Here is a 25975-nt window from a genome sequence, read left to right as displayed (position 1 = left end):
AAAGGTTTTCTCATGAAAATCAAAATCAAAACAATTGATTTTACAATTCACATAAATTATACCTATTTTCTGATTAAACTAGAAAATCAAAATGAATACAAATTCAAATGAAATCTATGTTTTGACCTGATTTTTCCTGACAAATATAGGCATCTTAGTAGGTGGCACTATTGTTTGGAAGCTACGTTAAGCCTAATCAATCTTTACAGGAGTCAGAGCTACAGATTAGACTGAAAGGGCAAGGGGGTGAAGGAGGAAGAGGAGGAGAAGGGGAAGTGACAAACCACTTTCGAAATGTTGCCATGAAAAGTGTATGGATATATCTGTGATACATCTTTTCAGTTTGACTTACTAGTTTTCCTTGTACACATATAGTGTTTCTTTTTAGTTTGAAAAAAGAGAAAACTGACTAATTTGGGGGTAAATGGGGAGGGGATTCAACCACCCAGAATACTTCTGGTATGCTATTGTTTTACCCATTGTATAGAGACAGGATTCTAAATCTAAGCATATATATTAAATGAAAATGTATGAATGACACATTTTATAATTACAAAAGAACTGGAAACCTCTGCTTTTACATAGTTCTAATTCACTGGCCTAAAGCATCTTTAATATGATCTGTTAAATGATATTAGAAATACTTAATTATACCATTCAATTCCTTGAGCTCCAGTGTAATTTCATGGTTACAACTTCTCTTGTCAGGTAATAAAACAAGATGAACTTGGCAAGGATATGTCTGACTGCTCTCTTTTTGATCTGTTGAAATATGATGATTATAATAGTGACAAGCATCTTGGCCTGGAAGAATTCTATAGAGCATTCCGTGAGTATGATTCCTGATTTTATTCCATAGAAAGCTACTGCTTTTAGAAATATTACACACACTGTTATGAATCATATAGTAAGGTTGAATCCTATTGCAATGGAAGCTCTCCTATATTTAAGTCTTAGTAGTTATCTGCACAGTCCAGCTGTTCTGCTGCGAAATAGGACAGCAACTAATTTTTTGAATAGAAATGAAAGACATCAGGCTTTAGTCAAATGCCTCTCATTACAAATTCAATCTTTAAGTGTGTTTTCCTTCTATAATTTGAAAGTAGTCTCTTCCTCTGATGTTGTGTCTAATGCTGTTGTCTATTTTGGTTGGAATGCCTTACTTCTTTATAGGCTATCCATAGCAATTCATTGACTGTTTTCACTGAAGAAATGTTCCCTCAACTGAAGCAATATCCTTATCTCTAAAAATGAAATTCTATTTACTATCAATATTTTAAAATGACACAGAGGTTAATAACTTTGCTTTGTATGTGAAAAGTTGCTACTTCAAAAAGGCCATTTCCTTCATCTTTCCCAACTAACCAAATACTCTATCTCTTTTTTTAAGTTTGGGTTCTATCATTTCATTTTTCTTCCCATCATTTAGGTAAATTACTAATTCACACTGCAGCAGCTATGTGTCATGCAATATAGTGCCACTACATTGAGAATAGGACCCACAATAATTTGCTGGGGGAAAGATAATGACTATTATATAGCTATGTAGCCAGTGCTAATGATGCTTGTATCTTGAGTTAAAAAGAAAAAAAAAACTAGCCTCAGGTTGTGTTTTGCTTTGCTTAACAGTGCTAGGTGTTGAGTTTAGGCTTCAATGCAACTGCTACAGTTCACACAGTTTTTATAAAATAATCTTTACTTTAGAAAGACTTTGTTTACTTTTGGTGTTCATCACTTTAGGAAGATTCGGTAGAATAGGAAAAATGGAAAAAAATGGCCTGTGGAAGAATATCAAGCCTGCTAACATAAATTTTTAAATTCAAAACATTCAAAAGTTCAGTTCACTTTTACACTTATTTTGTAAATTCCTAGACAATTAACTTCTTTTAAAACAGGATTGGAATATGAAACTAACATGATTAATTGTTACCATTGTTTCACTAATATTTCCATACATTTTTAAGAAAACAGTTAAGTTAGAGTTAACTGTTCTATCTATAGTTATCTATCAACTATAGATAGAAAATTCATAAGGAAGCAAAATTAAAAATTATACTGGGAGTGTCATGATTTAGAATCTCTAAGCAATAGGGTTTTGCATTTTTGTAGATAAAAAAATTAACTTTTAAATGGAGTTTTATATGGTATTATGCTAAATCTCCCCTAGAGAACATGTGCTGTGCAATAAAGGAAAAAATAAGAAACTGTAAAATAATACCAAAAGGCAATAATTTTTATACCACTTCATTATTGTTCAGTTCTGACTAGCTAAACCTTCAGAATTGAAGGACTGAACAAAACCAATCATAGTTAATTATGCAATATCTCCAATGAATGGAAATCCTGCTTTTCTTCACTTTACACACACTCTCTTTCTCTCTCTCTATACCACACATACACACACATACACACACAAATATAGGATTTAAAAGTACTTTAAAAAACTATGTACTGCATTGAAAATGTGAGGCATAGAAACCAGCTACCCATAAACGAGTTTGCTCATTTATTTGCAAGCAGAATATTCAGTTTTAGAAAAATAACATTTTCAGTATTTAATTTTGTTCACAGACATGGTACCCTCAGTCACTACTTTTTAACCACTTATGTCTTTATGGTATGAGAATAAATCCTGGGATTTGCTACCCTACATGACCTTTATTAAAATAAAATAAAATCACTCCTTAGCCCACATGTAATACCTACAGATTTATTCTAATAGGTATGAAAATAGGCCTTCAAAGTATCTTTTAGTAAAGCCACATCCTGTGGCTATTAATCCCCAAAAGGGCATTATTCGTTTTTTTTTCCTCTAGATTTTTATGTTTCCCTTTAGTTTTGTCAATATCTTTCGACCACTGAAACACTTCTCTTACTAAGAGATGAAATATTGCATAGTTCAGACTACATGATGAGATTATTTTGATGAACTATCCATTTCGGGTAATAGAGAATAGTTCATATGATTGTGGTGGATGCTAATTTACCACTTGCAAGAAATTATTGCAAAGTGCACCTCAAAATATTCATGTTCAGAGGCAGTTGGAAATTGATGTCATGGATCTTATTTTGCTCTTTTGCTTTGGGCAGAAAAATGTATTTAAGTAAAATAAAACCTAGTTGCCAGCCTTTTATGAGTGGATAAGACTTCAGAAAAAGGACATTAAATCTTTAGGTGACCTTTTCAGCCTGGGTGACATTTAAAAGTTTAAGAACATGTAGTGGGCATGCATAAAATGGTTGTCATGGAAGAATTGCCTATTCACAAAATTGACCTGGAGGACATGGCATTTCACAAAACACCCATTAACCAGATTGTGTAGGCACAATTTATGCATACAAGATTCTCTTTCTGAGTGTTATCCCACAGAAATAACAGGATACCATGCCTGAAAACCCAAGGGCATTCCTGCACATAAATGTGATGCTGAAGAAAAGTACTTTGCTTTGCAGCATGCCATATTCCTATTTTTTAAAAAAAAAGCAGTCTAGGGATTCCAGAGCCAACAAGAAAGGTAACTATGTACATTGGTGCTCTTGAGAACTCCATGATCTTCCTCCAATCTATAGCCTTCATCTATACAAATGCAAATGCACATTTGATTAGAGATAAAGGATGAAAATTCAATTTAATCATTATCAGGATTTTGAAATGCAATCCTTCATCTTAAATTCAGACTTCAAGTGAGTTTAGCATTTATTTTTGAAGAAAATCTGATCCCTATCCAACTGTATTATTTTTTTAAGTTATCCACTGATATGATTTATCTCTCATATTATGTTTTCTATTATTGAAAAACAGATAGAGATCAGATAAAAATGTAATTTTAAAAATGTCATTCATTATTATTTGTACAAATATTTTTGCTTTTCTATTTATTTGTGTGATTTTTTAAAAATCTGCCCTTAGTTCTAAAATGTGGTACATAATATTCATTTTAACGCACCCACGTGTACACACACATACAGAATTTTTGAGAATTCTGTATGAATACTAAACCTATTGTTCATTTTCTGAAAAGCTTTTTTCTTTTTGTTTTCTTTCCTGTTCAGATTTCTTTTTGCTTTTTCTTTTTGTCTTATTGAAGGGTACTTTAAAATTCCTTCAGAAGCCCTTCTAGCAGTGCTTAAAATTTCCTTTGTGTGTATTTGTGTGTGTGTTTATCAGCACGTACATACTTGAATATTTTTCTGTGAATGTGATCTGCTGCATACTCTTTACTATTTTGTGGAAAAATTGGTTACTTATACTTTATAACCTTTAAAAAAGGCTTATGGCAGGAATTCTCTTGAGGTGCTTTCACTTTATGATTTAATTAAAGCCAGGCAAAACATTTTTAAAAAAAAAACAAATACAGAATAATCACGTTCATCCTTCTGCCACTTCTGAAAAATAATAAAATGCTAAAATTACATCTCATCTATCAGTATTTCAAATTTGTTCTTAAAAAATAAAAAAATAAAAAATTTCTTCTCAATAAACTGAAGGATAACAGGTGACCATAAAACAATATTTTGCAATTGCAGTAATTTACAACTATTAAATTTTGAATATTGGGTAAAGATTCAAGGCAAGCACAACAAAAGTTTCTCATATCCAGAAGTAAGAAATATTTAAATCGTAAAATGTTCATATATTTAGTCATAATTGCAAATTTCTATATAGAGTTGTACCATATTTGAGACAACAATAATTTAAGCTATGAGAATGCATACATATAAGATTAAATAAGATGAAGACCAGTGAACACAATTATATATGGCTGTTATTAAGCTGAAAAGATGCTTTTCAGAAAAGAGATTGCTTACAATTATTCTTTTCTGTTTTTAATACTAGTTTTCTCAGAACATCTGACACAAACATTTCAAAACAGAAAGAAGCTTGAAGTTTCTCTTTTTCTGTGAATGTCAACAAACAAAATGGCAACTTTCAAAGAGTCAGTTCCCCAGTACTGATTTTTGATGCATGTTTTGCACAACTGATTTGTCTGAAAATATGCAGAATAAAGTCAATAAATAGGCTAAACAGTTTACTTCACAACTATCCATCCTTGATTAAAAATATCTCTTAAGGAGATATTCTGCTATATCTTTCTGCTATATTCTGCTTATTTCTTTTGATGACAAAGTCAGACATTTCATCTCTACATCAAAATGAGAGAGGGGATGTACTTTATTAAAAATTAAATATCAAATCATCTGTATTTTATATACTAAAAACAATTTCATTAAATATTGCTTAGAATACAAATGCAAGTAAAATATAATGTACATTTTACAGAACACATGCTTTCTTTGTAAAAAAAAAACTTACTTAAAAGTTTTATGAGGGATTTTAATAGCTCCAATATACAATTTCAGATTATTTCTAAAATTGCAAAGTTCATTTCCAAAACTAATGACATTCATTTTAAAATAGTAAGTATATTTGAGTACTATAGTGTGAATGCCAAGTTATCAACAATAATAATGAAAGCAAAACAAAACATATCTGTTGGAAATCTTGATTTAACGAGTTAAGGTGGTTGTTGATTTTTGAGATAAGATATAAGAGTGGAAATGTCAATATGTGCTTCACTTTCCTCCTGTCTAATTCTCTTTTGAACTATTACTTCTTATCTTCTTCTTCCTCCTCTTTTCTAGGTTTTTTTTTTTTCCTTTACTTCATCAGGACTTACTTCTTTGATGTATAATCAAGGGATAAGTGACATTTAATAAAAGAAAAACCTTTCTTCTATTTTAATGGCTATATTAATATCTCAGTCACTTTTTTGTGCTGAACTTCAAATCCAAAGTTTTGACACCAGTTTATTCAGCTAATTGGTATTTAGTCATTTATTTATTTGCCATAACTTCCACATTATCTACTCATGGCAATTTCAGCACCTTATTTCCACAAAAATCCTAAACACCTTGTTAAAACACAACAAAAGCAGCATTGTAATATCCTTTTCTAAATTTCTTATCACCAATCTTGTAGGTGTTTCAGAAATAACTTTCTCTTGTTTTTTGGCCCGAAAAGGCAAAAATGGAGAAATGTACTTTAAGACTTACAAGAATGAGGTCAGCCTTACAAGAAACTGCCAGATGAATCAATTCTACTTTATTGTAAGGTTACATTAACAGAATTTTGAAAATCTGAAAGTACATTTCTCCTCCATTGCCTTTTCAACCTGAAAAACTAGGAAAGATCTCTTCTGAGATGTTTGGCATCCCTATGTTCCTGTTGTGGGTGAAGCTGCCTCTTATCTGATTGTTCATCTGGCAAAGGTTCTTTCTCCTGTCTTCCATACCATTGTGTGGCTTCCATCAGTTAAGTGTCAATGCTTGAACTTGAAGCTCTTTGGGAAAATAGTCTTAACAGCCTTCAAAAATACAAAAAGGAAGAGGCTAATTGAAGCCCTTACTATTCTATTGAGGATAGCTGCAGTGGAAAAACTTTTAAATCTCAGATAACTGAACCTACAGCTTATCTTCCTGGCTAACCTGTTTGGGCAGGCAGAATTTATGCTGTAAAATAGAGCTTGAATAATATTTAGAAATTAGTAAAAACACATAATAAATTACAGGATAATTCTCTTTTCCTGTTTGTCCAAAATTAACACAATTTGTTCCACATCATATAAAGGGGATAAAGGATAGATAAGAACACAGATGCCCAAAGCTTGATGTAGACTTGTCTGCAACTGCATGTAGTTGTTGATGTCTACTTATGCTGCAAAGGAGTTGATGGGTAAGTGTAGGTTGCAGATGATTGCAGATGAGCCAATGTGTATACCTCCTAAGTCTCAACTACCATATGTGTTGTGAGACGACCCATGTCCTACATGCTGATTGGTTGATCCAACTTCCAGTTGGGAGGCATATTCAAAGATCAAAATGGAGCAGCTAGAGGATTTAAGTATAAATGCAACAATTATGCAAACATCTCCAATTGACAGACATTTATGTTCCCTGACATGCAGGGACATACTGTAGAAGTCATCTCCAGGCTTAAATTTCTGTTTCTTCAACATTGCATATTGATATATTTGAAACATCTGGGCACATAGCATGATTAGAATTCTTTAGAACATACAAATACTTATGTCAAGGCTTTTCACTTCAGGTAGTTTTTGACTTACAACTATTCGTTTCAAAGATTCAAAGATACAGCACTGAAAAAAGTAATATATGACCATTTTTCACACTTATGACCATTGCAGAATTCCTGTGGTCATGTGATCAAAATCCAGATGCTTGGCAACTGGCATGGATTTATGATAGTTGCAATGTTCCAGGGTCATTTGATCACCTTTTGCAACTTTCTGGCAAGCAAAACAATGGAGAAGCTGGACTCACTTAACAAGCATGTTACTAACTGAACAAATGCAGTGATTCACTTAACAACTGTGGCAAGAAAGGTCATAAAATGGGAAAAAATCATTTAACAATTGCGTTGCTTAGCAATGGAAATTTTGGGGTCAATTTTGGTCATAAATCAATGACTCCTGTATAGCAGATATGTGTAATGCATGGAAGGATATCAAGAAGGAACAGCAGGTTGATTTATTCCTTGGGTTCTTTTTGCTAGTGGTCTGCAGGGACTAGCACTATTTCCAATTTTCTCATTCCTGTCAAATTATTGTCACCATGCCCCTCCAAATTCAGCCCTTTTTCATAAAGAATGTCTTCAGCATGGCTAGAAGTATATGGAAAGAATCAGCTTTGTATGATAAATTATCTAGTATAAGCCTGATGATTTTGCCTTGTAAATTTAAGATATACATACATACATATACATATACATATATGTACGTACATATATTCATACAGACATTTGTGTGTGTGTATGTGTATGTGTGTTTGAAAACAGCCCTCCACCAAGTTAAGCATATATTAATTATTTCTCTGTTTAAAACCATATGTATTAGGATGTGACAAGTGTTCTTTTAAATTTCCCATTTCATTATTGACTGTTTTGGGGGGAAAATCTTCTAGGTTGAATGTGTAATGTTGAAGTTAATATTTGGTTTTTATATTGTTTTTTTATATTTTTTTATAATCATAAATTTTAATTTATCCATGAAGTCATTATGCAACTTATTGCTTAAGTCAGAATGACTATGAAAAACTAGGGTAAACTGATGACATTTAAGTGAAATGATTTTTCCTGAACTAGTCATGTGTAAGCCCAACAAACATAATGGAACTGAATTTTGCATAAATTCACCTTTCCACTTGAATAAATACATGAAAATATAAACTACTTTTTCCAGGAGATTATTACCCTTTAAAACCAATTATTCCTATTTATTTTTTTGAACTGACATTTAAATGCATAGATACATGGTTGTGTTCTTTATAAAGTTTGTACATGGTTGTGTTCTTTATAAAGTTTGTAAAAAACAACATAGAGATTAAAATTAATAAGAACTTTCAACAGTGTCAGAATCCTAATAACTTCTTTATAACTTTGGAAAGCTGCATATCATACAGTATAAGATACTGTATATTACTAGTATAAATGCTGGGCAACCTGCAATCTTCTTAAATCTTATTTTCTCTCCAGAAATCAAATGATCAATAAACAGAAACATGGTCTTCTATGATTTTGTTAGGAATAGTTCTGACTTTCCCTTTTTCTTTAAGCTTGTCTCCTTCTAGAATCGAAAAATCTCTATTTCAAGAATGGAGAAGCTCCTTTATTTTATGTGGAATTTTTATGTGGAATATTTTAAATAAATTTCTTATTTGTTAGACTTAATTATTAAAGACTAAAAAGTCTACCAAGTTTTACTGCTGAATTATTAATGAATCATCTTCTCTATGAAAAGAAATATTTTTAATTAATTGTTACCACTTTATTATTCATTCTTAGTGGTATATTTTGGGGTTGTTGTTGTTGTTTACTTATTCCTGGACTGTCCTTTCATGTCTTTGGGAGAAATTATGTGACTTTGAACTATAATGTTTTTGGTAACCTATAAATTAATATTTACATATTATTTTTTTGTCTTATAGTATGTTATTGTTAAACATATTTCTTCAATGCTTGCACAGAACATTCAGATAGGTTCTATTCCTCAATATCCACATTTATTTTATTATTTCTTAATCACAATAATACTTCCGTGTATATCCAGAAGATGAAAATATTAAATAGTTGTACCAGTACACATATTTACAAGATTACAAAACAGCAGACAACTTTCTTCATGCAGCAGTTTTTATTCAGCCAATTTACACTGGTATGAAAGCCTAAACAAGCTATATATTAGAAGTAAATCAGTCTCTGTATTTTGTAAGAAATTTCAGGCTTTTAGTCTTTGTGATTCTGGGTAAATGACAACTCAATACATAAATGACTAGCACATTTGCTTTTTGTACTTTCCATAGTAGGTTGCAAAGGGTGAGATATTCAACTTCCCTCTTCTTATTTCCTCTACTTATACCTACAGGCAGAAAATACAGACAATTACATTTAGGGAAATTTGAATCAAGGAAATTCCCCTTTTCCCTATTATAAATAATTGCAAAGCTGAAGCTTTAAAGCACATTCAATTGTTATATAGACTTCTTTGATAGTAGCTGTTCTGTTTGTCGGATGAAATATGAACTTTTGAAGCTTGATTGTCTAGATCTGTTTATGGCTCGTGATTCTATTATCACACTGCATGCAGACAAAAATTGATCTGGAAGGAGCAGAAGTAAGCATTCTAATTAGTTTCATCTTTCATTTAAAAAAAAAATCAAAGGATTTTTTCTGTTTGTTTTGTCAATCCAAAGGCTGCCAAAATGTGTTTTGAGAATGCCTGGTTCCATTATAGATAGTGAAGGAAATAATATTTAAAGACATCTGAAATTTGTCTTTAGTAATCAAAGCTAATGTTTCATTGGCTTTGTATTACTAGAGAGCAAAATCAAACCATATAATTCTGTATGAACTTAGTTAAATTTGTTGTCCAAATTAAAAGTAAAAACATTTTAATTATATTGTATGGAATTGAATTGTGTGATGTTTTCTTTTCTTTTTCTATTTTAGTGTAGCTTTTTTAAAGAATAGCGTCATTTTGATATTGCAAGACAACCACATTAAGCTGCAGTATCCCAAAATCTGGTATACCTTTTCAAACTAACATATTTTATTAAACAGCCATTGAGTTATAGTTCACAAAACAGATCTGTTAGTCTGAAAGGGTATTACTAGCTTTATTTGATTGGCTTAGAATTAAGTTTAGAAGTTTTATATTCAGTTGGTATTATTTGTACTATCAGGAAAATAGTAAAAACAGTGCAAAGATAACAAAGATGGATTTTTTTTAGGCATTCAATCAACATGAATAGCATCAAATTCAGTAGGAAATCAGATTTAACCCTGCTCTCTAATCTCCTTGAATTTTGGATGTTGGTGATAAGTTGTACTTACCTTTGCATTAACTCAAGTACACTTTTATGTATGATCCAATAACTTCAAGTAGAGCTCCAAAGGTACAGGGCAATAGCTACATATACATGCCAACACAAGTTTTGCTCCTGATGGAAGTGTGGATGTTTGTCAGGAAAAATTTGGGAGGAAAAATTAGCTGCCCATTGTCTATTCAATTTTTAGCCTTCTATGCTTTTAGTTTAGGTCCAGAAGAAGTTGTTCAAAGGCAACCAAAATGTCTCTGATTTAATAGGAAAATCAAGTAGTATATTTTATAATTTATAAAAAATACAAACCAATATTATTTCTCCTTCCTTCCTTCCTTCCTTCCTTCCCTCCCTCTCTTTCTTTTCTTTTTCTTTCTTTCTTTCTTTCTTTCTTTCTTTCTTTCTTTCTTTCTTTCTCTTTCTTTCATAAACTTATTTAAGTAGTTTAAATCCAACACATTAAACACAATACATTAAATAAGCTATTATCAATAGGCAGCTACTGTTAACAATAAAAAACATTCACATAATGCTGAGATCTAAAAAGTTAAAAATGACCTGCACATTTTTGTTCAAACATGTAGCAAAAGAACACATGTAGCCAAACCCTACAAGACAGAGTAAGAGGGCCAATAAGGATGCGTTTAAAGTAAACTAATGTAAAGAAATTTCTATCTGGCTCTGGTCTATTTATTAATAACACGGTGTGGAGCATCCTATATCATCCCTTTCTAAAAGTAGATCCTATGGAAAAGATGGTGCTTGTCTGAGACATTTACTCACATTATATTCTTGCCTGAACTTTTATCTGACTTTTGTCTTGGTAGTGATTCTTCCTACTGTCCCTAAGGGCCATTCCCTTTGCCCCTTACAATAACATTCATTCATTCATTCATTCATTCATTCATTCATTCATTCATTCATTCATTCTTCATTTATTCATTTATTTAAGAGGCGCTTTAGGTGGTATACAATGTAGAAAAATTAGCATTAACATTTTTAAAAATTAACTCTAAAAATTAGGGTTGAAATTTTAAAATTATAGAATAATTACAATTAAAAGAGCCATGGTGCTGCAGTGGTTAGAATGCAGTATTGCAGACTAATTCTGCCAACTGCCAGCTCATTTTGACAGGCTCATGGTTGACTCAGCTTTCCATCCTTCTGAGGTCAGTAAAATGAGGATCCAGATTGTTGGGGGCAATAGGCTGACTCTGTAAACCACTTAGAGAGGGCTGTAAAGCACTATGAAACAGTGTATAAGTCTACCGCTATTGTTAAACATCAAAAGGGAGGAAAAATCCTAAAATGCCCATTTAATGTTGGATTACTATAGGCAGAGAGGCTCTCAAGGGACTAGCCAGCCCCACAGATGCATGGTTCTCTATGCTCCTCATGCAAGGCCATAGAGACAAGTTTTGACCCCTTGCAGAATGGGGAAAGGATGTTTCACAAAGCAGGTGCAGCAGCAGAGAAACTCTGTTCCTAAAATCCACCAGTCTAAATTCTTTGACTAACAGAGTCTGCAGCATACCTTTCCTCATATCTTTCCCTTCATATATTCCATGACCTTTTCCAAGATCTTCCCTTTTGTTGGGAAGATTGGAAATTGGGTGACATGTATTTGCCTAATATCCATCCAGAGAGGAGGAGTTCAGGAGGGGACATATCATCACTTAGATCTGTCCCCTTAATAGAAGGCATGATCCCTCTTTCAAAGAAACAATCACTTCTCAGTCCTCAATGGCCTTCTAATAAGCCAAGTAGAGCACAGATCAAGTTTAAAAGACAGAAAACTCAGGTTACTTTATCTACTTCCTCAGATTTTAAATTAACTTCACATAGTGACAACATGGCTCCCCCAAAGCATTTTGCATATTCCCTGAGGTTAAACATTATTAAACAATATCAGCAAACTTTTTTCTAAATTTTAAAATGGAATAAGAATGTGATGGGAGTGCAGTGCTACATTACTCTTACTATTTTCAGGTTAGACAAAAAGTTCTCCATGGATTTCTAATTCATTTAATCCTGAGTTTGCTTAATCTACTTTTAAAACTATTAAGGCTAGCAAGAAAATAAAAGCAATTTTTAAACATACACATTCTGAGCAACATTTAAAAATGAATCTCCATGTTATAGAGTTAGTTGGTACCAAAGGTGCCTATAGGTTAAGGTTCATGGAGCATCTTTCCATACTCTCCCCTTTACACACACACACACACACACACAAGAATTGGTCCCAATTCTATTATTTTGTGATTATAGCACTATACTATAAAAAAAAGTAGGCATGAGCTTAAATGTACTCCAGAAGATGGTAGAGGACAGGAAGGCCTGGAGGAACGTTGTCCATGGGGTCGCGATGGGTCGGACACAACTTCGCAACTAACAACAACTATAAAAAAAGCCATTGACCAACAAAGCACAATCAGATGAGACACTTTTGTTCTTTCTATGTCATCTTAGAGTTAATTTAGAGGCAGCAGATAGTAGATAGAGTTAAATAGTACAAGTCAGCTGAGATTTTTTTTCCTACCTTGTTTGATGCCACCAATAAAATTAATAGGGCTGGCAAATCACTGGAAAACAGAAATATAATACAATAAAATAAAAAATAAAAAATATTTGCCTTTGCTGGAATCATGTCAGCTTCCATGCACATTAAAGTATTTGAAATGCGGTATGGGACAGAGAAGAGTGATCATAAAAATCTAATTCAAACTAAGTCTAAGGCATTTGAATCAATGTAGGTACATATATGTGCACCACAATCATTTAGAATATAATTTTAGCTTCAAAATGTTTGTTGTTCTGCATCTATCTCACTTGCTATGGAAAAAAAACCTCTTAGAATTGCTATGGTGCTATTATTAGCTTTGGCTCTAATCTGTTCCTGCCAAGCTCTGGAGGCTTGAAAAATTACATCAAGTTATTACATCTTAAATATTATTTCCAATTTACCACTGAAGTGTGCAGCCACTAGGTTTTGCCAAGAAAGCCATAGTTTGGTCTTGGAATGACTGATTGAAGCCATTTCTCCTTAGAGAATTCCACTAAACACCAGAGATTTCTCCTGTGGCCCACATGTATTAATGGTAGAACTGTTGTATCACAGGCACACTACTGTACTGCAAAATGCCTATTGAGCTAAAGTACCTATCATGGATATTAAGCAACAGGTGAGTTACAACATACTCCTCCACAGATTAGAATGACAGCAATAAAGAAGCCAGCTCTATCACTTCTAACCTGAATTATTGCATTTTCATACAGCATTGTAATTAGCAAAAGCTAATCAATAGATATAAAGAACAACTTGGGCCAGAGTTTATCACTTGGAATAGAATTAGAATTAAAGACCATTTGTTTGTTTGTTTGTTTATTTATTTATTATCCACCTATTTCCTCAAAAGCAATTCTGGGTGGCAAACAACAATTTAAGTAAATTGAGGCACATAGTGTTGCCTATGTGTATATTTTTCTATTAAAACATAATATACTGGTCGATTGTAGATCAGTGCTTCCTAAATCCTGTTTGTTTATCAACTGGAGTTGTACCTTAGATTCACATCCACCATTTAAATTGAATGAAATGAAATTAAATGAAAGTTTTTGAGATTATATACACATTTATTTCTATCTAGCGTTATATAGCATTCTACATTTGTGACAAACCCAAGACTTTAGCATTCATTCTAGTGATATGATGCTGAAAGTAACGCTGCTTTATCATAAACCATTTGGCTGTAAACTGCAGCCTTAACATGCCCGTTAAGACTCTATTGCTATATTTTCCTGATAAGTCAGGGGTTCAGTATTGATTGTTGTGAGGCAGTCGTTCCTATCTCTTTGGTGACTGAAATATAGTGTTTGTTTGTTTGTTTGTTTAACCTGCCCTGAAACACCAACCACAGAGCATTTCTGGCCTATGCTTGCCTTGAAGATGAAATAGCAATGGGTGATATTGTGCATTATTTGTAATTTGTATTTCAAAATGATTCCTAATTTAATTCAGATTCATTGCTTATCAATAAATCCTGATAATATTGTTTAGTAAACTATTGTATGTAAATATTTAGCATATTTCATGTCCAACAATGAGCAGATTAAAAGCGCATATACCATTGCCCTTGTTTATTTGTATATTTGTTTGTTTGCTTATGGCTTTACATACACTCAGTCCAATAACTATGAATGGTTTATTAAAATATTAAAGAGTAAGGAGAAACACTTTTGTCCACGCACCCCATTTTTTTACATATTTCTATTATTAGCTTATACTATACAAAAATACAAAAGCAAGTAGTAGGAAACAAAGGGAAGGTGAAAGGAAAAAGAGAAGTGTGGAAAAGGAAGGAAAAAGAAAAAAAAAGTTGTTGACCCAGCTAAGTAGGGCTTATCCCTACTGTGTGGTTGCCCAATTACCAGAAGAGGCAAGCAACCATATCTGGAAAATAGATATGAATAATATCACCTTCTATTAATACCCCACTCATTGTCAAAGTGATTTCAAGGCATATTTTTGGTCTATTTTCCAAATAAATGTTTCTATGTAGTTTTATATCAAGTGCTCTTGATATATCTTGAGTTTATTCCAAATGAAACTAATCTGTTGTATATTTTCAGAGAAAGAAAAACCTATCAACTAAGTTAGTGTCCACAACACTCTTTAGTATTTTTGAGCTGCTTTTTATCATGAATTTCACAATAGTGCAGGAAACAGTAATTTTTAATTACTGTTATTCTTTTCAGTATGTTTTTTTTAATTCTGTGGTGTGCAATGAAAATGTCTTTTTTACCATTTTTTTTCTAATTCTTATTTCAATCTCTCCTCCTAGATCACTTTAAATAGTCCAGAAATAGCAGAATACTGAATAACTATATTTGGATATAAAACAGCATGGGTTAAAATTAAAATTATGTATAGCACCTCAACTAAGGAGGGGAGATGGCATTACAATGGCATTACAGTGAATACAGTTGAATAATATATTTGTTATTATAACCTCAGAATATTTTTCAAATTGGGTTCAGATCAAATTGAATAATTTGAATATAGGTAAAGTTAGAGTTGTAGTGGTAAATTTGTGCAAAACTAAAGCTTTTGAAAAACAAAGCTTTCACTGAAAAGGGAAAATGGCTAATGAAAATATTGTTATAGATCCTAGTTAGCTTTATTAGCAACTCTTGAGAAAACAAATGGAAAAATGTTGTGTAAAGAATTGATAATATTTTTGACAGACAATTTATGATTTGTATTTGGAAGACAGTGAGTAATCTTTCCATATCAATCTGGATCCAATCATGTCAGCAAATATACAGTAATGGAAGGGAAGGAAGGGAAATAGCTCCAGGAAAAGGTATAGTTCCAGATTATTTCCTAACAGTTGGTTAGACTATGCACAAGGTGGCACCCATTTATATACTCCTCTTCCATAATATGGTTTAAAAAACATTCAGCATTGTATTACTTAATTGTATATTTTCTTAGTATATTTAGTATATTTAAAAGTTGTTATATATACAGCAAGATGGGGGGGGGGGGGAAGAGCCACTAGTTGTGTCTTTAAAATACTATTTTGTTAGAGTTTTACAGCTTTCCAGCACAAAAATAAGCCCCCAAAATAAGCACACATTCAAAATGAGCAGGAGGCATAGTTTAGAAAAACTTTATCTATAAAATATATATAAACATAATACATACAGTTTCATTCAGTTCTTGGCAAAGTGGTAGAGAACAACAACAACTCTTAACTTGGAGATCAGGACACAGGGAAGACTACATAGAGAAGACTAAGACCTGCCCAGACCTAGGTTGGATCACATGCCTCACACAGCCAATACTATGTCTTAATCAAAAACAGTTCTCATTTGCTGGTTTGTTGCTATGGCTATTCCGGTTCATAAATTCTTACACACTGACATATTTTCAATTATTTGTAGAATAATGTTACAGGACTTTGGGGGGGGGGGGTAAAGATGGAAACCAACTGACAAGGAATAATAAGGTAGCTTGCCTTAATGTCAGAAGACTGAAACATTGGATTTTGAGAAGACATACTGAAGCACATTTTCTATTTATTAAAGGAGAATTATCTAACTTTTCGCTTTTATTTTTTTGCACCAGACATGCAGAATGCTGCAGGCTACCTGTTTATGGCTGATAAAAATGTGTATCTTGCTCTCAAGGGAAGAAAGGGAAACACCTACTCCAGTACAGGTTGAATTTGAAAACATGTTATAGTATCTTATCTCTTTGCCTCCTCTGTGCTAGTCCACTTTTGTATCAGACTTGTTGGAAAGAGGAGCTGCAGTATCTGATTAGAATCAATGTTAGTGTTGATTTAGACAGTTCTTGTCTATTTTTCCAAACAGAACAGTGTTTTAACCAAAAATAAATAGCTATTTGGCCTTATGCATAGAAAACAACAGTTGCTCTTGGAGTTATATACATCAGTGCTCCTCTAAATATGAAGCTAATACATTTATATATGAAAAAATATACAGAATAATAATGCAGTGAAAGCAATTTTTCCACCCCCAAAATGTAGTAACTGTCTTAGATCTTTGTAGACATTCCAACAGGGATTGCTATCTTAAGTTCAGGATCTTCTTTTTTCAAGGTAAAATGTAATTTTTATGTATTATGATATTTTATAATGGTCAACTGTATAATTCATGGAGGTCAGATAAAGTAGATAAATGTATATAAAGACACTTCATATCTAATAGAAGAGAATATCTAGCTCAAGACTGAACTGTGGAATACCAAGGATTCCATAATACTTGTGTATTATTATCTTGCCAATGTCTGGCCTTCAGTTTTCTGAAGCTGTATTTCCTTGTGAAGGAAGTGTCATTTTCACATATAGAAATGAGAAGTACTTTGAACCCAAAGCTGTTAACATCTCTTTAATTCCAATAAATATTTTCTTTGGATCCTGTGGCTGTCAAATAGATGAAAGCATTTATTTATGGAAGTGGTATCAACATGGCAGCTTGCACATACCTTCTTCAAAACATCTTTTTAGCATCAAATCTAAAGTGCTGCTTTTCTTGTCTTCTTTCACCATCTCCATTACTCTACCGGCTCCCATATTTTTTTTTTATTTCAAAAGCCCCAATGCTATAATGTCTTCCTTAGAAATTGAATTGAGGTCTTGCATAGCACTAGAAAGAGAAGGAGACCACTTCAGGAGAAGGGAGCTCCCATACACTCCTTAGTCATCTTTATAAGTGAAGTAAGTGCAATAACAGTGCATCCATTCACCAATAATTTCACCAATTTTTTATTCTTTACTGGAAAAAAATACTTTTGGGAAATAATTCCCATCAAATAGAATAAGAATGCACTCCCCAATCCCAAATATCCAGAAAAAAAAAATACTTAGCAGGGCACAAATTTATACATCTTTTTTCACTGAACTTGTATTTATTATTTACTGTTAAGCTTAGGCTGTCTTTTTCTGTTTGAGAAAGCAAAAGTAGGTTTTTGGATTCATGGGATTGCTTATCTATTAACAAATACTGATTTATCTTGGATGATTTGGTATTACTGTTTCTTGTAAGTCACTTATCGCTACCGGGGAATTACATTTTGAAATGTAACTTTCAGTAGTTCAAGCTCTCTGCCTGGTAAAATGATATTTTCCATAATAGGGGGGAAGAGGAAGCAGTTAAAGAGAAATAAATATTTCTTTGAAGAGGTTCTTATATATTGCTAATACTTTTTAAATTTAATTTTAATTATAAACCATTATAAATTATAAACCATAAACCATTATAAAAAAGTTTGCTATACACAGTAGAAGTGCATTATCATTCCTCTCAAACTACTTAATTGAAAAAAACACAAATATTAGTTTTGCTTTTGCTTCCATTTTCAGCCCAACATAGAATAAGATTTATTCATGCATAGATTTCAAGATATCTTATTTTGTATATTTTCTTCTTCTTTACAATACAGACATTTACACACAGATACTACAGATAAACAGTAGTTACACTTTTGAACTCCCATGCTTGCTTAATATTATATTGATATCCATTTTTTGTTATTAAGAACTTCTACCGAGCAATCCATTTTTAGAAAGACTGTTCCCATACAATAAGTAAATAAATAAAATGGGAAACAATGTTATGTCATACTCCATTAATTGTCAGATTAATTACAGTACTCATACACATGATACTCATGGATTAAAAGGGAAAAAAACTCTCTGTGAGGAAGGGGAGACATGAGAGCGAAAATATAATTTATTATTTTTCTACTTTAAAAGCATTTGTGTCATCTGGCAGTAGCAGGTAGTCAGTGCCTAATATTTTATAGCTATTGCCTTCTGCCCAGTATCTTATCTACATTCAGAGCCCAGTGCAGATGTTGTTTTCTCTGGGTAGCTCTGTATTAGTATGCAGGCTGTCCTATTATAGACCTAAATGTGTATAGTTAACACTGTTAATAAATGTGTACATAATATCAAAATGCTTTCCCAAGAATAAGAAAGCAACACTCAGGTTCATTTCACCGGCTTTTTATGGAATCTGTAAAGAAAGATATAAAGGTTCCAAACTAGCTGTATATCTAGGATTGGCATACGGGCAAACTGTTTTTGTTACAAATGTAGCGTTATTCTGAACTGCCATTTTAAAATTACATTTTAAAATAGGTTATTATCTTTTCTTTTCTAAATAACCTGATCTGTGTTTCGGTTCCACTCATGGCAATCTGTTTTTTTGTACTACATATGTTTAAAGTGTTAAATTTCAGTTGAACAAAATGGGAATTAAAAGCAAAAGGGAGCAGTAAAAGAGAGGACAGATCACATATAATAGCACCATACGTTTCTCACAATATGGAAAATGATACTAAAACTGCAGAATGAAAAATAACAGCTATCCTATCACAATACTTTATGGGTTTATTATTATGATTATTTCAGGTCTTTATGGTCTTTCATTAAGAGTTTGAACCTTGCTGTAGATTATATGCAAAGGATTGTTTCTATATCATTGGAGGAGGTGATTGCTTTTAAATTACATTCTAAATAGGCAAACTAAATGCATTCAGGCTTAATGTAGTCTTAATTCTACTAGTCAGCTCCAATCTGTATAATGTTTGCTGGTTGAGCCACAAAGGGGTATTGAATAAAGGTGAAAAAATAAGTGACCTGAATAGGATAGATAAAATGTACAATTTTAAATTTAGTCATTATATATCTGTATAATATATTCCTACTTTAATAGTTTAATAATTAAAATGCAATATATATAAATTTTGTGATAACCCCTTTTGTTCTCATTTTGTCTTTTCTAAAATACATATTCCATTTCCCATTTTTTTCAGAGAATTGTTAACTGAAACAATCTAAAACATTCATGCTATTTTTTTCCTCCAACCTTGAGGAATTCATGTAGATCCTATATAGTGTTATGACAGCAATGTACAAATTTATAATAATTTATTAAACTTTATAAAGTATGTTAATTTTAACAAAGCTTGATATTATGTAAATAGAAACTTACTTTCTTGATTATAAGGAATGGATTCATTCCTATATGGATATTTTTTTTAAAAGTGTGTGTGTGTGTGTGTGTGTGTGTGTGTGTGTGTGTGTGAGAGAGAGAGAGAGAGAGAGAGAGAGAGAGAGAGAGAGAGAGAGAGAGAGAGAGAGAGAGAATTTTTAAAGCTATATATAGTTTTTAATAGTAGCACAGTGGCCTAGAGGTGAAGACACTCACCTCCTACTTGGAAGGTTGAGAGTTCAAATCTAGGCACTGATAGCTGTTTCTCTATCAGGTCACAAAGAGAAAATATCTGCTGCAAACTCCAATGAAAGAGGATAAAAACAGGCATTAGTATAATAAATGCTGATTAGCAATAATATTGAATCATAATACGGTTTAAAATTTCTGGTTATACTGATAAAATGGAAGTTACAAGTTCTGATTTAAGATCACCTGTGAGCTTGCATCTGCAAATGCCTAAGCAAGCTATTAAGGAGGCTGACTTTAGTTAAGGGGTTTTGGTAGTCTGTTTACTCCTTCAAACATTAACAAAATAAAACCATTAAATTACAGAAGTAAGTATAGCATAATATTGATAGTTTTAGAGTTCAATGTATTCTTGTGGGCTGCAGCAAATTTGTTGTCCATAGGTCTGCTTTTCTCATGGAAATGAGCGAGTGTGATGTTAATAATGTGCAAAAGTGTACAAAAGTCATTGGAGCAAAATTCTCTAGGACCTTATCCTTAAGCTTATTTTGCATCCTGGAACTAAGCTAGGGATAGAAATTCTGGATTGCCCCCCAAAATAAAATAAAATAAACCAGCTGCTAGAGGGCAATTAAATGCTATTTTTTATTATTATCTTGCTTTCATTAGTTATTTTTACAACCCAGATGTGGTGCCTTAGACTAGAGTAAACTAGAAAATAAGGTAAGATAGAGCTAGATACTGGATATTTCTTTAGGTGTAGACAACTCTGTGCAATTTGGCATTAAATGCAACATATCTTTTACAGAGGTAATACAACTGACCCTGCCAGAAGATCAGAAAGTAAGCATTACGGCTGCGATAGTTGGACAAAGTGCAGTTCTAAGTTGTGCCATTCAGGGGACCTTGAGACCTCCAATCATCTGGAAGCGGAACAATGTCGCTCTGAAGAGTTTAGATTTAGAAGACATCAATGTAAGTGATTACAGGCAATCCATTGACCTTCTTAATATAATTACAATAATTTTTTTGCCATTCTAACTAGAGCAATCACATTTGTTAAATCATCATGTGGGCCTGATTCAAATTCAAGTAATAAAATTTAAGGAGAGAACTATTGCTTTTTAACATTTTCTATGTGAGTCTTGTTTTTCTACTATATGGATCCTCATTTTCCTGAGGTGGGAATAGGGAAATCACATTAAGGGAGAAACATACTTTAACTTTACCTAAAGAGTTACTTGACTTTCAGGAATCATACTATTGCCAATATAGGAGTATTTTTCACATGGGAAATGTCCTAGGAAATCAGAGAATTTAACAGGATGATGAATCCATAGTTTTGCTTGCTAATAGGCAATGGCTATTATTCTCAGCAGGTAGGAGAATTGTAACACTTGCTCCTCAGATTTCATTCAAATTATTTTATCTCAGAAATTTAGGCTCAAGTTACAACATATCTACCATCACAGCCACCCAGAATAACCTGATAGCAGGGCATTAAAATTTAATAAATATAACAAAGCAAAGCAAAATAAAATAAAATAATAAAATAAAATAAACCTTTCTGTCATAGTACCTTGTATAGCAGTGGTGGCGAACCTATGGCACTCAGAGCCCTCTCTGTGGGCACGCACACCGTCGCCCCAGTCCTATGCCTTCAGCTGGGTTTTATAAAACCTTTTCACTTTAGGCCTCTGCTGCCATGTAAAAAAAAAAAAGGTTCAATCAATCAGTCAATTTCAACTTCTCACGGGAAAAAAAAGATCTTGCAAAGTTGGAATTGATTGATTGAACTTTTTAGTCCCACCCAGTCTGCTGTTACCACTGCAACCACGCCTACCCAATGGGCCACACTCACCCAATGGGCCACACCCACCCGGCACCCGACGATGCATAAGTGGGTTTTGGGTTGCAGTTTGGGCACTCGGTCTCTAAAAGGTTCGCCATCACTGTTGTATAGCTAAGAAAAAAACCCTCATTCTTTCACAATTGGTCTAGAATTCTTACAATCATTTATAAATACTTTTATAAAATCAAATTTATATGCAGATATTGTTAAATTAGATCATTCTTGTCATATCACACTTATTAGTTACATTGGATCTGGAGCTTTGCGTTGACATGATGCAGTTTTTGTTTTCATAATAGGTTTGGATCTTTTTATATAAGCATGCTGGGTCAATTGAAAATAGCTATGGAACTGCCTGATATGCCTAGATATATACATATAATCCATCTTCTATTGAAATTAAAAATCATTTAGCACACAGATGACCAGACTCTTTGTTTTTACCACATCCTTTCCAATGTATTTCAATAAGCACATCAGGTGGCTGCCTGATACCATTGTTCTGGGCTACCCTCTGCGATAAAATTACCCAGAGCCCCTGTCTGAGGAAGATGGCAGTTAAGACGTATGAAAATAAATAAAATAATAAAATAAAATAAAATAAATAAAATAAAATAAAATAAAATAAAATAAAATAAAATAAAATAAAATAATAAAATAAAATAAAATAAAATAAAATAAAATAAAATAATAATAAAATAAAATAAAATAAAATAAAATAAAATAAAATAATAATATAATATAATAATATTATACTATACTATACTATACTATACTATACTATACTATACTATACTATACTATACTATAATATAATATAATATAATATAATATAATATAATATAATATAATATAATATAAAAATGTTGCTGAATTTTTTTTTCACCTAATATCACCATAACTCTCACCAATGAATAAAGTAAGGACTCTCCCAAGCACTGTATTTTTACATTATTGTTGGATAAAGGGAGTCTCTTTCTTTATGGTGGAGACATTTTCCTGATTGATTTGTAGATTAAGCCAAGGTTAAACTTTTCCTTATTTATATATACTTCCAAGGTTTTAAATGCCATAAACTATCCTTATAATTGCATATTTATCAATGAAAAGGCATCAAACGTTTATATTTATTTATTTTATGCCTCAATCATATGCCTTAATCATGGAAGTTTTTCTAACTGTGTTGTATTTTTCAGCAGTGATTTAAGCATAAAGTTAGGAATTTTTATAGCATCATGTAATAAATGTTTTTAACCCAGGGTAATTCTAATCTGTTTATTGTCATCTTCTCAAGTAGCACATAAATTGATAATTGACATGAAAGTCTTGACAACATCACTTGCTAAACATTAGGACTGCATTTTACTTAAGAACAAATGATTAATTTTTGTGGGCCTCTTTTGCTTTTGACTATGGGATTAATTGGAGCCACCAACTCCTGGAGGGAGGCTAGGGTAATTAGGGTGGCTAACCTTAAATACAGCCAAGAAAAGTAGTCCAGTGCAGTTTGAGAGTCTAGGTCCAAAGATATCTGTGATATGCAGGGCAAAGTTTAAGGAATCAGAAAAATTAGGAATGAAATAGAAATATGTATGGAGAATTGTTTCCAACAAGAAGACAGAACATAGGAGATATTTTTAAATAGTTTGATGCTTTTCCAGATTAGAGGATTTGGCACTCTTTCTTGTCAAGAAGCCATGCTGATTTCTATTACTTAGTCTTTTTAGTTGATGCTGCATTTTAATTACTCTCTCAAATTCAGGACCTGACTCCTTATTCCCTGAATTGGTAGCTAACTGTATGGGATCTGAGACATTATGTTCAGGTGTCTAACAGTTTATTGACTTCCCACCTGTGAGTCTATCAGGTGCTCCTCTGTAGCTTCAAAATCAAAAGTCCATGACAAGAATGGCATTGATAATTGTAGTTTGTCTTTGTCTTTTTGAATCTATGTATTTTAATCATAAAAGTAGTCTTTTATGATTCTAGATTTGACCTCTGCCTTGCCATTGATATATCTGATCCCTTTTCTTCATGGGTTGTAAAGCGAACCAGGACTTGGACACAGATTGTAGTCAATGCCTTCTTGTGACTTACCCAGTATCTAAAACCATTGGACTGCTATTCAACCATATGGTAAATTATTCCTTCAGGAAAAAACATTTGCTAGTCAAATTTGTATCATCAAAGATCCCCTGAATAATTTTTCAAAATTTGCTCCCATTAAAATACACAATTTAATTTACAGACTGTCCTTAATTCTCTTGGTTTCAACAGGGCTTATTCTTTAGTAAATAAGCATTGGAGTGCAGTCTGATGTACATTGTTTTATTTTTAACACAGTTTATTCATGTGGTGGTAGCTAGAAAAAATAGAAAAAGAGGAGAGCTGAATAAATTATTTCAATGCATACCTATGAATTAAGATACAATCTACTTTAGAGTTTTTAATATTGAACAAACAGTAATGTTGATCTGACTAGTACAGTTGATCAGATAAGTAAAACTGAATGTTATGAGTGTCGTAGTTACAGTTTATGAAGCTATCTGAAAGTATAATTGTAATTTTTATTTTGCATGTAGTTGTGGCTTTTGTTGCAGCTCTGTTATAAATAAAATACCATTCTACATTTTGACACCTAATACAGTTTCCAGCTTTGAACTTTTGTGCACATAGCTGTGATGAAGTCATTTCTTTATTTTTTGCTTAAATAGAAATTAGAGCCCAAGGGAACAGCAGAGTAATTGGATAAGTCCACTGAGGAGAACCGGGCTTCTAAATTGGATAGGAGAACAGAGATGCGGAACTTCAAATGAATTTATTCAGAGAATGCGCTGTACAGTGCAGCACTTTACTTATTCATTTGTGGTGCTTTCAAAGGCAATTTCAGCACTTGAAAAGTCTCTGCTCTGGTACAACTATTTATAATTCTAGAGATAGTAAGCTTGTTTTGGTGCTTTGCATAAATTACGAATTACGGTACATTTGTTTGGCAGTGATAGCTGACTTTACATCACCTGACAAAAGCCACATGTATCTGTATTGTCTGGTACAGCATGTCATCAATGAAATAATCATACTAATCATATCATAAATGATCAGAAAAGAAAGGCAGACAATAGATGCTGAAGAATTCTATCTAGAACATTTGTGTCTTATAGAAAGATGATTTATTTTTGTTTTGTTTTACTGCGTCAGATGAAAAAGTGGCAATACCCACAAAACTGAAATGAACTTTTGCTGGTATTTTAGATTGATTTAGATTGATTTATAACTATGAAGTAAAGATATATTACATTCTCTAGTCAATTGCTGGTATGTATTTAATTACTCCAATTTTAACATATGCATTTGAATGGAGAAGATAGTCGTAGGTTTTTTTTATTTGTGGTACAGTCTATTTACATTATTTCTTGTAGTTGAATCAAACCAAGCCTTTCCCTTTCTGCATAACCCTATCACTTTTTATTTTTTAAATTTTGCTTTATTTCTACAGTTGTGATTTAAATTCTGTTCATAGATATCATAAAATATGACATGTACTCCACTCCTATGCAGGGCTATTTGCATATAAATTTCATTGAGGGCTTACCCATATATCCCGCTGCCCACTTTTGGATTCTGGAGGTCACAAGTGCAAGACATTTTTCTCAGGCTCTCCCCAGCTTGCTTTTCATCAAGTAGCTGTTTCCATTGCTGCCAGGACAAGTGATGCTATGTGCTCTGTCTGCTATGCTTCATTTTGTTACAGGCTGTACTTCTACTCCAGTTACCTAGTGCATTTTGACAGACAAGCTCCTATCTTTTTCAGTCATTGATTACTGCTTTCTATGGGTATTATGTCTTTACCGACATACTGGCTATGATTTGGGGCCCTGGTTTTGCTTGGTTCTGTTTTGCTTAGCGTTGCCATTCTATTAATCCAATAGGTAAGTGTTGAAAAAGTGAACTTTTATTCTTCTTGTGAACTAGGAAAATAGTGGAGCTTTTTTTTCTTTATTCTTTATTTTAAAA

At 32.5% G+C, this 25975-nt stretch overlaps 1 protein-coding gene across 1 annotated transcript in view; it reads left to right on the top strand.

Moving 5' to 3' along the window:
• The window catches only part of FSTL5 (follistatin like 5), a 340144-nt gene that overhangs the window by 207230 nt on the left and 106939 nt on the right, over positions 1–25975 (top strand). The window contains 2 exon segments of the mRNA XM_015820299.1: positions 709–829; positions 20918–21084. Coding sequence (XP_015675785.1) covers positions 709–829; positions 20918–21084 — 288 coding nt within the window.

Source organism: Protobothrops mucrosquamatus, unplaced genomic scaffold (assembly GCF_001527695.2).
Source record: "Protobothrops mucrosquamatus isolate PMUCROS unplaced genomic scaffold, P.Mucros_1.0 scaffold1115, whole genome shotgun sequence".
Taxonomy (NCBI): Eukaryota; Metazoa; Chordata; class Lepidosauria; order Squamata; family Viperidae; genus Protobothrops; species Protobothrops mucrosquamatus.
This window is presented reverse-complemented; position numbering and strand designations above follow the sequence as displayed.